The sequence below is a fragment of the Oreochromis aureus genome, linkage group 5 (genome assembly GCF_013358895.1).
Source record: "Oreochromis aureus strain Israel breed Guangdong linkage group 5, ZZ_aureus, whole genome shotgun sequence".
In the NCBI taxonomy this organism is placed as follows: Eukaryota; Metazoa; Chordata; class Actinopteri; order Cichliformes; family Cichlidae; genus Oreochromis; species Oreochromis aureus.
In genome coordinates this window covers 29858081-29872323 of record NC_052946.1, presented here as the reverse complement: position 1 = coordinate 29872323, position 14243 = coordinate 29858081, and the positions used below count along the sequence as shown (strand labels likewise).

The 14243-nt window shown below is 42.0% G+C and overlaps 1 protein-coding gene across 6 annotated transcripts in view; it reads right to left on the bottom strand.

Annotated features, from left to right (window-relative positions):
- Positions 1-14243, bottom strand: part of LOC116315061 (plasma membrane calcium-transporting ATPase 1-like) — a 125104-nt gene that overhangs the window by 8783 nt on the left and 102078 nt on the right. For all 6 annotated transcript variants that reach the window (XM_031733215.2, XM_031733217.2, XM_039612562.1 and 3 more), the window contains 5 exons: positions 11504-11695; positions 8968-9181; positions 8619-8830; positions 7955-8062; positions 6608-6790 (listed from right to left, as the gene is read on the bottom strand). In XM_031733215.2, the coding sequence (XP_031589075.1) occupies positions 6608-6790; positions 7955-8062; positions 8619-8830; positions 8968-9181; positions 11504-11695 (909 nt within the window). The remainder of the gene's footprint in view (positions 1-6607; positions 6791-7954; positions 8063-8618; positions 8831-8967; positions 9182-11503; positions 11696-14243) is intronic.

Below are 14243 nucleotides of genomic sequence, written 5' to 3'. Positions count from 1 at the left end.
AATTTTGTTGTTTACTGCTTAAATACCTGCAGAGCTTTGTGTCATATTGCAGGATGAGTCTACTAGCATCATCTCGTCTATGCAAATAAGATATAAATACCATAAACTAACTGTCCTGCAGCAAACTGACTTTCTGGGGTCACTGCTGGTTGGAGGCCACGTTTTACCAACTCAGCCATGATGGCGTCAGCGGGAATACCGAAATATTTCAGCCGATCCCCGGCCCCAGAAAACACCACACACATAACAAACAATCTCACTGTTAAGCATTTCTAATCACGTTCCGAGTGAGAATCGTTTTGTCCTCGGCCTGCTCTCCTCTCTTGGCCTAAAGTCGTTTTGTGTGTGATGAATCCGCAGAGGCTGCAGCTGATCACACTGATTTATACGCACCAGTAGACACTCTTCATTATAATTAATAACCCTGCAGTTCAAAGCTCTCTATTACTGAACCACAAGAGAGCTGCAGGCTGAGCTCTGCAGCTTAGAGCATACATGCAACAACCACACACACTCGTGCATACACAAAACTCACAAGTTAAAAAGCTCTTGGCTGTTAAACCACGAGGGAGACTTGCTGAGCCTGACAGATTCAACCCTACACAGGATTAACCCATAAAATTATCTCGATGACCAGGATGTTGCCTCAGAGAAAAAAAGGGGGGAAAAAGCAAGAAAGAAAATGGGACGGGGAAATGAGAGCGATTCATCGTCTCTTTCTCTTCTAGTAGGTCACACGTGCCTTTAGTGACTTGTCAGGCACCAAGTCTCATCATGGGTTAATAGATGCATGGTAAGAGTTTAATTCTTCATGCAGGATGGAAGTGATGTAAGTAATAACAAGAAAAAAAAAGATGAATATAAAAGCATAGGAAGGTGAAGTGGATAGCACATAGAAGCAGAGAGATGGAAACAGATCAGGTTGTCTGCAGGCTCTCTCAGTACTTTTTTCTCTGGCTTTTACAGTCAAACTGCAGTTCACGCTGGTGTCTATTCAAAGCCGTAATGTATGTACTGAACACTTTAAAAGGATTTAATAAAACACATTCAGTGTATTTTTTTCTGTACAATAGAGCTGAAAATGTTTGAATGTTCTAGAAATGCTGAACTGAATGAAAGAAACATCTGAGTGCTGCAACAAATCATCTAAGAAAATCTTAAACCCTTGTTTCTCACTCGCACCACTGTATGAATGCAGCAGGTTAACATGCAGCTAATTAGCAAGCTCTAAAGATGTTCACTTTTTCTCTAAATATGTTTTTAAATATCTTGTGATGTTCAGCTCTTACTACACTCACATCTTCACACTTTTTTACTTACAGATTTCAGCAGCAGCATCACAGCTTTATTTGCGGTTTTAATTGCAGCGATTGTAAATGGAGCATTTTCCCCTTGCTGCTGGTTTACATTTAATGCTCTCCACCAAACCTTTGGGGGGCTTTTATTGTAAAGCTGCTGTAGACAATACAACTTAGCCAGGAGTGTGATTAGAAGAGCTTTCTAAGCTATGCTCCTTGTGAAGGAAGGAAAGTAGAAAAGAAAGAAAAGTTTCTATGTAGTCAGCACAGGTTCAATAATAGCATTATCTTTAGTGCTACCCTGCAGTGGGCTATTCCCAATTCCACCGCTTCCAGTTAATGAATAACCTAGACACAGTCTTCACATGAAAAACTCCAGATTAGTTCAGGGCGTGCAGACACCCGATTATGACAGCAGCAGTGCGATGGCTTCAGTGTCGGTAAGTCATGCAACGTTCAAACAGAGGAAAAAAAAGACAGAGTCCAGCCCGGTGGAGCGTGCTGTTAGCTGGCCTCCAGTCACCGACTCACTGCCTGCAGTAGAGGAGGAAGCAGCAGCGGGGGGCGGAGCCCCAGCCGAGTTGGTGAGAGAGGAGGAGGAGCTAAGCCCTATGTGGGTGGGGCTAGAGAGAGTTTTGGCAGCAGTGGCGTCATTGTGCTGGCTGACGACGGACGGCTGGCGGCGCAGGGCACCAGGCACCGCCGCCTGGCTCGTCTGGAAGGTATAGACCACATCCATCTGAAGGAAGGACAGTCACAACACACTGTTAGAGAGCAGAGAGAGCAAGAAGACAGCGCAGAGGAACAGACTTCTGCAGAGGTTAGAGACAGTGCAGTCTGACCGTCAGTCCTTTTAATTCATTCGGACGTAAAGAAGAGGTAGCGTAAGAACAGCGATGAAGACAAGCACATCTGATTAAATTACTCAGTTTCAGGGTCGTTTATATTTAGTGTTAGCTGGCAGGAAACAGTGCAATGGCATTAGCTGATAAAATGTTGTGCATCAATCTACGATGAGACTCATCTATGTCATGATTTGCTGCTAACAGCGTGACTGGGACTGTATCAGTCTGAATATGTTACACATTCAGTGGTAAGATTTAAAATTGTCCTGACAAAAGGGTGACGCTATGTTTGCAATGAAAAATGGCACTGTCCGCACAGATTCTGAGCCGTTCCCTCTCATATTGACTTGAATTAATCACCCAACCACAGATATCAAAACTGTAAAAACATCATTTGATCAAAACCAACTAATATTTCATTTCATTCATCAAGATCAGTGCTGATGAAATAGACAGATTTTATGAAGTGGATCCTTTCCTTATTTTCTGTCATGTATATATACACTGATGCTGGATGTTCATTTTAAACTTTGCAAAGTTTCAAATAATGACTGCTAGCCAAAAACTCAGACAGGTTTTTTTAATCTCTTATATGTGTGCACAGCATCCCCTGTGAGTGAGGGGCAGCCAATCAGAGGAAAGTTGGCTTAAAGATAAAAGAGCTAAAACTGCTTGTTTCAAACACAGGAGTTGCACGAAGTTCCAGTGTAAGATAAATAAGGATGATTTTGAATTGTGAATCATGCAAAGCTTCTCTGTTAGAGTCCTAAAACTGTAGGCAGAAGCTGGGTATCATACTGTCCCTATACTGAACACACTGTATCCAGCATTTAAATTCAACAGTTAGTTTTACTGAAAGAAAACAAATGGACATTATGGCAGTAAGAAACTTTCTGATTTTCCATTGAGGTATTTCTTGCATATTTAGTACATTTGTTAAAGGAAAAGCAAAATAAAATATCAAATCTTCCAATGGGGTAACCTCTGCAGTCCTTATCTGTGCTGCTGCAATACAGAAAAACTGAGCTACTGATACTTTTAGTAGGTAGAGACACTAGAATATGAAGGAGAAACAAAGATGAGAAGAGGAGGATGAGAAAGAGATCAGGACAGAGGAGAAGTTGTAACAGCGAGGAGAAGTTTGAGAGCTGTCATTTAGTTAGTGTCAAAATGTGAAAATCCTCTGACAGAACGAAGGGATGGAAAAAGAAATGGAACAATGAATAAAGAGCTTTTGAATCAGGCTTACGGCACTCTGACAGAGAGAGAGCTGAGACAGGAGAAAGAGAAATGTGTCATTTGGAATGACTGATAAAGTTTCTGCAGCGAGGTGCTGCATGTAGCAATTATTCCCCCACTGTGTCTGACTGTTGAGGCGTTGAGCGGCACAACTCTGCCCACCAGGATTAGAGAGGAAGAGGACAGGAAGAGGAGCGTGGAGAGATAAGAACCTAATTAGCTTGCAGCCTTTCGTCGCCTCCCTCTCCATCCCCGCTTCCTCCCATCCCGAGAGGACAACACACTGATATTACAGATACACAGCCACGAAGAGAAAAAGGAGAGCGTCCTCAGTTCTGTACAGCAGATCCGATGGCAGACAGACAGAAGAGGAGGAGAAACATCCGCCTTTCACGACACTCCACCGATTTACGTGGACCGGGTGAAGATTATCGTAAACCGCACACGTGGATCAGGGTTTTCCGCTCCACCTGAAATCCCACTTGCCCTCGCCTGTTCATTTGTACCCGCTCTGAAGCTTTCAATCAGATTATGTGATCTGCTGAATGAAGCTTCCACTTTCTCGGGGCATTTTAACCTCTAGACATTTACCAGCTCACCGGTAGCACATCGATGGTTAGGGTTAAGTTTGGTTTTTGTTTTAGCTTCATGCAAAACAGGCACATTTTAAATGAAGTATCATTTATTAAATTTGGTATTACCAGATTTTCCTACAGTTCCTACATGAAACCACCGACTTACTAAATAATTCATTTATATTCTTACAGTTTTAGTCTGTTCGTGTGATAAATAGTGTATTATGGATGTTTAATAGTATACTTTCCAGTTTTTTTTGAACAGCTGTTGAACACTTTGGCCATCACCTGCTGTTTTAATCAATGTGTAATGTATAACAATAATAAAATGGACAAATGATGGAGAAGCACCAGAGCTCTGGATTAAGAAGCTACACTTATTTGTTTAGTTGTTTCATTTGGAAGAGGTCTGGTTTAAAATAAAGTCTTATTTTCTGTCAGTTACAGAGATGAGTGAAGAAGCAGAGTCAGTGTTTCTGCAGAGGTCAAACTGAGAAACTCAAGACGACAAACCAGAAGAAATTCGCTATTATTAATTCAGACGTGGTTACCCTCTGGCCTCAGTAAGTACAAGCAAGCCCAGTGGTAAGAGGAAAACACCTGACCTCGCTGACTCCATGTGTGTGCGCGTGGGAGCAGAGCGATGGCTGCTGTTACTGTAAGTGGGCGTTAGCATGGAGGCTAATGAAGCCCACAGAGACTGAATGGGACTGCCCGTGGACATGCTAAAGCTCAGTGAGCTGTCCTGTAGTAGGAGGATAACACAGACAAGTTCTAGCATACTAGTAAGAACACCAGCTAGATTTCAATCCAAATGCAATGTAGCATGAAGTTAGTTTACTGACATAATAATTCACTAATGACACTGAGTCTCCAATTCTGATGGAAGAAAAAGATGATCGCATTCGTGTTTTAAAATCCAGTTTATCTCTTCCTTTGATTAGAGGAGTGTTGACTCTCATTTTCTTTGTCCTTCATGCTTGTTTTGCCCTTCATCGCTCTTTTCGTTTACTTTGTGGTTTATTTTGTGACGTTTTTTCTCCCTGACCCATGTTATTGGTTTGATTGAGTCTTCTTGCTTTCTTTTTAACCCCTCTCTCTTCCTTGTTGTCTGAATTTAGTCAGAATTTCAATCAGTCTTTGCCAGTTTATTGCAGTTTCAACTTCCTCTTGTTCCTCAGTCTTCCCTTGATTCACCCCATGTTTTAGATTCAGTCAGTGCTTTTTTTGGACTAACCTGCCTAATTGTGCTGCAGGTTTTCTAACTGAAGTTCCTTTCTGTTTACCCTTTCTGCCTGTCTGTCTCCGTGATTCTGTATTTAGGTCAACCTTTTCAAACTTGACCACCACAGGTTACAAGATTGTGGTCTTTCAGAAGTGTTTCTAAAGATTTGCTCACTAAATCTGGCTTTGTTATTATTTAATCAGTAACTTTTCCAAAAAGCGTGACTTTTTAATTTCTTGTGGTTTCCCTCAGGTTACACAGGAACTGAAAGTCTGGATGGAAACAGGTGGATGGAGACACTCTTGCTGACATGACTGATTAATTTACTGACTAATGAAAGTACTCAGGAAGGTTTCTGCCGCTGTAGCCGTCTTTAATTTCTGTTTTTTAATAAAGTGGTTCTGTGCCGAAGCTCTGCAGCAGAGTGTGAAATTGACAGGACAACATCTGCAGTTGAGTGTGTGTGTTTAATCTTCAGTTCAATTACAGACACACACACACAGTTTTATCTAACAGTGTGTGTCACAGAGGTGCCGACATGAAGCTGCAGTCGGAGATGCAGCTACGGTAAACTTTTATCAAGAGTTCTGGTTGACTGCACTATGTTGTACAGTATACCTATGATAAAGACTCTACAGGCTTCATTTGGTGTCTGATCTGCGATGGATGCTGACAGTTTAGAGGATCCACATGGAAAGTTTGCAGAGCCAATCAGGCTTTGCGGCGCAGCTCCACGCATTCGTTAAATGTAGATACTGTGCTTTCTGTATATATTTTTTCTCCTAAGCGGTGATCAGCTTGACTTTAAAGATTTTTTTACACCCTCCAGCTGTTAATTCCACCGTAAAGCAGCTTGATGCAGTTTACCACTTACTGCTTTTATTTCAGTAAGAGATGGTAAGGAGATCTGAAAAAAGGTCATTTTTTCTTTTCTTGCAACGAGAAGAGAACATCAATAAGAAAAAAGATGTACTGTACTGTGAGAGCACAGAAAATGTGTAGAGCATTTCATGTTGAATGAAAGTGAACTTGTCGTTTTGCTACAGAGTCTGGCTGGTCACCAGTGGTGATAAGCCGATGCTTGTCGTGATGCTCTGCCTGAAAAACACAAATGATGTTCGACAGATCTGAAATAAAAACTTTGGTAAGGAATTTGTTGATTGTGAACCAGATCAAAAATGGACCCGGCTGCTGGATTCCATCAATTGTGATGCATTCAGGTGTCTGCTGGAAAAAATATTTTTATTAAAGTCTCTCTTTGTCATCTTGATGAGAGAATGCCTCTCAAACAACAATTCAGATAAGACAATAGACCAAAAACAAAACAAGTCCTCAGCCGTTGCCATCAAAGGGGGAAACTGATAACAGAAGTAACCTGCAGTAGGTGATAAAGTTAGACATGTCGAGGAGCCGAGGTGAGCATACCTGTGTCTGGATGCGGTTCAGACCTCTGAACCAGAGAATCTGGCCTCTCCTCAGCTCCATCTCGGCGTGGTCGATCTCATCCGTGCCCTCGTTCAGCTCCTCCTCGGGAATCTCCTCCTTTGTGATACCGTGACCGGCCTCCTTCAGGAACTTCAAGTGGTGTGTGGGGATGGCCGAGATCAGCTGAGGTTGAGAGAAAACCATCGTCAGCAGATCAGATCTGGTGGTGTTTACGCCAAATCAACAGATGAAAACAGCTGACAATATCCGATAACACATCGATGGTCAAAATAATAAAACGTTTTATGAATATATAAAGACAGCCTGTGCTACAGGACAAGTTTAAAAGATGTATGAGAACTGCATTATGGGAAATGTAGGATTCTTTGGAGTGTGACTGATTAAAGTCCTCACAAGTTAATAATTCACGTGTTAATATGCGTAGTGTATAATGACTCAATAGACAAAAAGCAGGGTGTGCAGGGTGCTTTCCCAATCTGGGACCAAGACTTATGTGAGACAACAGGACTAAGGTGTTACTAAGAGGTTGTAAGAAGTATTTTGGGTAAAGTTTGACAACTTTATTTTAAAAGATAAAAAGCTAACAAATGAACTACTTATCAGTGCTTTCATTTTTTTTTCATTTTTTTTTTTACTAACAAGCAAAATGTTCCTAAAGCTGCACTGAAGCTTGATTTGACCTCAATTTTAAAACATTATATACAAAAACTAATGAAGCAAAATTAACTTGTAACTTGGTTATGCAATCATTATTTTCCTACTGCTGGTGAACTATCTGTTCATGGTTGTTAAAAGAGAGCTGAGAGACACACCCGGCCTCCTGCTGGAGCTGCACATCAGCTTTTTATATCTCCGTCACCCTCCTCTCTCTCCCCGTTAGAAACAAAAGGTGTTTTTACCTCTTAAATAAATCACAGACTTCAGATGAGTTTGTTTCTGTCAGCATATTTCTGTCTCTCTGCCCTCCACCTGAACCCAGCAGGCTAGCTATGACTGAACAGTTTTTCTGTGTGTTTGCATGCTAACAGGATCATGCGTGTGACGGCGTGTTCGTGCGCGTCCACAGAGGCACTGACACGCCGGGTTTGTTTTCCCTCGGCGCTCGTAAACAGGAGTCGCATAGCTTTCATGTGCTGAGCTCATTACCATGGCGATAGTCGTGATGGCAACACCGCAGCAGCGCGAGTGTGACAGGCAACAGTTTTCTGCCATAAACCTCACATATCCACCTCTTCATCAGCTCCTGGGTACACGCTGCTTATTCTCACAGCTCGGGCTGGTGTTTTTTCTGCTCAGCTGTTAGTGCACCCGCGGTTTTTGTCTCACCTGTCCCCACAGCAGCTCTCCCACGCCGATGAAAACGCACCACAGCCACTGGTCGATGGTCAGAGCCGTGCAGGAGAACGGCTTTCCTCCGAACTGAACAATGACGATCTGGGAAGGAAACAAGCAAGCGGCATGTCAGCCGTGTGAACGGAGCAATGATAGTAAACTTTTAGCCGGCAGATCTGGTGGTTTCACAAAGTTATGTCAGACTATTCTATAGAGTGAGATTGGTAATAATTTTACTCATACATTAGTCCAATGCTAATGTTAAGGCAAATAAGTAGGATGACAGAATAACTGAGGAAACTCCAAGTTCCAGCGTTTCTATTGTCAACCTTTCGACACTTTGTCCTCCACACAGCACAGGCAACTGCTCGTCCCGTGATCTTCCACCTCCTTTTGGTCAACATTTCGGATGTGTGTGATTCATTGTACCACCAGTCCTACTGTTAAGGTTTTAGTCTGATGTGCTGATGTCTTCTTACCATTTCTAATTTAGTAAAGTGAAAAGAAATCATCAGAGGGTTTCAGCTAAACTCTTTTAAATGTAACCAAACTATGTGCAGCACAAATGCAGCTGCACCTACTGAGACCATGAATCCATCCAGACTCAGTGGTCACATAACAGGAAAAGTAGCACGCTAAAGGATGCTGAAGGTGTTACCTGCAGAGCGAAGGTCCCCAGTACAACGCTGCAGAAGATGGGGTTCCTGTAGACACCTTCGAACACGTTCCTCTCTCCGTGGATCTTCCTGGCATTGATTTCGTTGAAGAGCTGCATCATGACGAACACGTTGAACACGATGGTGTAGTGCTCTGACGGCGGGGAGTGCAAGGGAGCGTTTCGCCCACTGTCGATGTCGAAAAACTTCTCACCTGATAAAAGATGAAGGAACATACCGAAAAAATGAATCTCAACTGTTTCAACAACGATTAACAAACATCAGCGTGTTAGTATCAATGCATTTCTGCAGAACCGGGTTTACACCCAACTAGGATGGAGTCAGACTCACCAGCGAAGAGCAGGGTAAAGATGATGACGAGCTGGTACACAGCATGGCCAAGTATGTTCTTCATCATGGTCCTGGAGATGAGGGGCTTGTTCCGACCATAGGGTTTACGTAGCAGCAGAGACTCAGTGGGCGGCTCCGTGGCAAGAGCGAGAGACGCCAGAGTGTCCATGATGAGGTTGACCCAGAGCATCTGGACAGCTTTCAGGGGAGAGTCCTTTTGGAGAAGGAGCAGGAGTTTAATTTACGAGAAGAGAAAATAATATAATATCAGGGATATAACAGAGTATAAATATGATTGAGCAACCAAACAACAGAGAAACATACAAAAAAAATCTTTATGATCTTTAAAATGTTTTTCTGCAATTGCACCATGTCTACTCCGAGTTTGTGCTCCTGGTTGGGTCTGTTTGTGGACCAGCAAAAAGCATTACTGCCAACTCCAGCTTTGAAATTCCCCCGTTTACAGCATGAGAAACAGTTTTGGTCTAATTTTCCCTATTGTGACAACTGGAATGGTGTGACTGGTTTTTTGTAAAGCTATCATGTGATCAAAAGACCCTGAAAAATGCCACCTGCTTGAAAAGATGGACTCAGTTCACTAGATGACTGAACTCCAATGCTTTCTCAATGACACAGTAACACACACGGTAAATAACAAACCTATAAAACATGTGAGAGGACACTGTGACCACTACTGACAGAGGAGCTGAGATGCTGAGAAGAACTGATCATTCAAGGGGCATGCTCGGACACGGTACAGGGCAATGAGTGGCCTGCTCTCTGGAACAAATATGGAATCTCTGAGATACACAAAATGTTGCCAGTGATACATAAGTTATTGTTTAAGAAGGTTCAGGGAACCTCAGGTGGACACATCCCATTTTTCACACGGTGTCAATGGTTATATCTGAACTTCCTAACAATGCAATCCATTGCATTGTTAGGAAACAAATATACGAGCAGGTTTTATACTGCTGTCACTGTGAGAACCATACTGCAAGAACCGATTTAATCTTAGTGCGTCTAGCATCAAATGAGTAATTTAACTGCATTAAAAAAATGAGGAAAAAAAGTACACACACATTTCAAAGCACCCCCTCCACTTCTAAAACCCAGTTTACGCCTCTGGGTCCTGCCTCTGTTCCTCTGTACACACGACAAACACGTAAATCGCCTTTTAATGATCTTTTCCGTGCACTACCAGAGAGCGAGCGCCTGATGATCAGTGAGCGAAATCACAGCACAGAGACCACAGACCTGCTGAGTCCCCCGTTATATTTCAGGATTATGATGGTGACGTGTTGCCATGGTTTCAGGCTGAATCTTAGCCTACTTTGTGTTCTCCGCTCTGTAGTCGAGTTAGTTATCTGGTCTTGCCAGCTGTGAGCCTTTCAATTAATACACAGCCCCAAGACTTTCTTCTTTATTGTGTCAGGGGTTCAGCTTTCTGATTACAGGCACATTATGAAACAAAGAAAATATGACACGGCCACCTCGCCTCCTCGCAGCACTGAGACGGTCACACCGAAATCACAAATGACTCTTTGTTTCTATGGATATTTTATCAAGCGGAGATTTAAAGATGTTTCCACAGCGTGCGACGAGGTACATCAAACGCACCAGCCTGCCTCAAAATCTAATCAAAACACGAGTTAATCAAAAGCATAAGTGAAAGCGATGTTTTTACTGTTTTTGAATTTGAGATGAAAACCAGCAACGACACAAACACAATTTCACACGCTGTTTATACGCAAATAGCACACACATTTAAATAGCTTTACATTCAAAACGTTTAAAGTCTATACATTCAAAAGCATGTGATTCATTGATCAGTGATTAGAGATACTGTAGCATAAATGCTAGCAGCTGCTACATATGTGCTCCAAGTCTGACACCTGACATTAAGATTCATTTGAAATGATGTTTGGAAAAAAAAAATCTAAAGCAAAACACTGCAAAGCACACTGAGCACACAAACCTTTGCCAAACAGCTCACTCTCTGGGCAGTATTTACTAGAATTGTATTTTTTTTATTGTATTCACCACAATAAATTCACCTTTAAGACTTTGGTGGATTGAAGCCAAATTTAAATGGATTGCTTCCATGACCCCACACTACACCCCTTTTCAAGCTATCATTTTTACAGACAGAGTGATGACACACACGCACATAAACACGACCAAAAATATAACCTCCCCAGTTTTTTCTGCCCACTCGTACTCTAAACTTTTTTTTTTTTTAAACACTAGCAAACAATATGAAACTGTGAAACTGAATTTAGACTGGATTTTGAAAAATCATTTGGTACCCAGGCACATGCCGATCCAGTGATAGTGACGTCTTTTTCTTTTTGGGTTGTGTGAAAACAAAGTAGTTACAAACACTATGTGAGATTTCTTTTTTAAATTCTCATTTACACATGTTCGTTCCAGCTTTTTCAGCTCATATTCAGGAGGTCCCACTGACCCGCCTGTCATTATTCAGACTCAAACTGGTGTGCTAAATGAGCTGTAATTTCAGACATAAGCGGTTTACCTGTGTGATGCAGGCGCCTGTGAACGCCACAATCACGGCCACCACATTGACGGTCAGCTGGAACTGCAGGAACTTGGAGATGCTGTCGTAGACGTTCCTCCCCCACATGACGGCCTTGACAATACTGGTGAAGTTGTCGTCAGTCAGGATGATGTCAGATGCCTCTTTGGCCACATCTGTGCCGGCGATTCCCTGAAAGGAAGCAGAGAGGCATCATTAGTCCTTGACTAAGAGCAAACAGTCAGTAGCTGATGCCAAGTTTCCAACAACTACGGAAACTCTGCTCACACAAGATCCACACAAGCAATGAATCAACTCTGCTAAAAAGTGTTCATCGAAACTTTCATGTACATAAATTTTTGTATTTTTATGGTATTTATGAAAAAGTTCTAAATATCTGAATCTGTGAGAAACGGTGTATTTGGAGCTAGGGTGGTGAGTTAGAGTCATAAAGTACTGGAAGAGACACAAACTACACTTTTATTTTTTAGATTTCAGCCAAATGACATCTCCGGGTACAAAATCATAATTTTTCTATTTTCCTCCTCATGTTTAAAACACTGCTCGTAAATTACCATCCCAAGCACCAGGTGTGGCCTGCTGCTGTTTATTGATGCTTAAGGTCATTTCAAGTCGTTCCTCCAAAAAGTCGATTGGCTCCAAAATACATTCAATGCTCATAGGTCCTGTGTTCAAATGCCCAACTTCAGTCATGAAGATAATGTTTACAATAACCAAGCTTCCCCTTGAGCAATACAAGTACAACTATATGATTTTACATAAAGACTGCACAGTTTGCCTTAAATATAATGTACAAAGACAAAAACTGTTGAACAAAGACAGAAACAGAAGATGTTTTGGGTCACGGCTGAACAGTGATTTGTTCGGACAAAACAGTCCAAAAGAAAGAGAAGACTTTGGATACCGTGGACACGACATTGATCACATGCTTGAACATCAACCAAAGCAAAACTTGCAGCAATTTGTCTTTACTGGAACACAAAGCAGAGACTGAAAACTCAGGATTTTATTGTTACACTGGACACTGAACTTGCTTAAAAATGCTACTGTTAGCGAAATGAATTAATGAAACCAGCCCTCTCGGCTGTGTTTGTCCCTTTGGTGCCTTCTGGAGCATTTTTCATGCAATTATCCAATAAATAATATGGCTTCCTGTGACATATTATTATTGGTCTATTACTTTATGGCCACTTTATTCTATTAGTAGTACAGCACTTTCATCCGCAGCTGCTACTTCTGTGTTTATGAATAAATCTGAGTTGACTTGACAATCCTGACAAGCTCCATATAACAAGATGGCCAACAAGCTAACTGAGGCTCTAAAAATGTGGAGACCAAGTCAAAACATCAGCCTGGCTTTGTACTAAACTGCCTCTCAGACTCGCACTTATAGATCCCCAAAGTGGACAAAACATAAATCTGAGGGATTGTAAAGTGATTATAAGGTAAGAAGACAGAAATTTGCTATACAAATTCCACATTTACTGCCATCTTCTTCCAATGCTTGACTGATCACCACTCAGATAGACAAACTGTGGTAAGCGGTCACAGATAACACATTGCTTTACCTTAATGAGTCCCAGTAGTCACAACCTAAAAAGCCTTGGAACCGTGACTAACTAATTGTGCATAAACATCTCAGCTGTGACCAAGAGAACTCTGGTGTACTGAAGCTCATCTAACACCAAAATGTTGAGCTGGAGCGCTCACAGTTTCCTCAGAGATGGATAAACGATTATCTTTCTGTGGAGTTTAATGTCACTGCTTCCTAGCTCATCTGCAGGGTACAAGCGCAGCGGAATAATGCTGCCGAGGTTGTATCGGCAGAGCAGTATGACAGGTACAAGGAGAAAGTCCAGCTGTTCAGCTTCACTGTGGATAAAGCGAGGACTTCTTGTTGGGTTCTTTCTCACCCCCTGTAGATGTGAACAATCTGCCAGCTGGACGTTTAATTTTTAAACCTCCTTTCATCTAAAGTCTGAAAAGCTTTGACTGAGAGTATTTTATGCTGCTCAACTGACAGTAAAGTAAAAATAAAACAGGAATGTCGGCCTTGTCTTAAAAGCAATTCTAAAGAAGTTCTGAGCTGCTGTGTCTCTCTACGCAGGCAGACTCGCTCAAACAGATGGAGGTGAATCGCTTTCAGTTTCCCAGCTAACCAGGCGATAATTGAACAGGGACGCTGGAGTTGAAACTGAAAATGTTCCAAATGGGACATATAAGCACTGAAAGGTCACTGCTTTAAATCCACAAATTGCTTTTGTGATGTGTTTAGGAACAGTAGCTACTATCAGGGAATTGTTTGACAGCACAGCAGCTGCTCAGCAGCCTGCAGGAGAGCCCGATGTTCAGATGACTTTCCCCAGTAAATAAAGGTCACAACAACACACACAGGAGTCAGCTGTGAACTCGTCCACATGCATGTATTCTGTTTTTAAACAGATACGCATTGGCAAGTTGTCAGCTGATCATCTGTTCAGTGTTACTCTTCAGAGACGAGAGTTAGGACCCCACAGTGTTAATTCATTCAGTTTCGAATACAGCAGAATTGGATCCTTTAAATCTACAAACACTTCACTCGCAGGCTGTCTTTGTTTTACAAACTTGTGTGATACAAAGAAATGCTACGATTTGGCACTGGGTTGCCAGGTCTGTGGTTTTCCTGCAGAAATGGAATACTTTACAAGTTGCAGTTGCCATCCTGAACTTCTCTACAAGT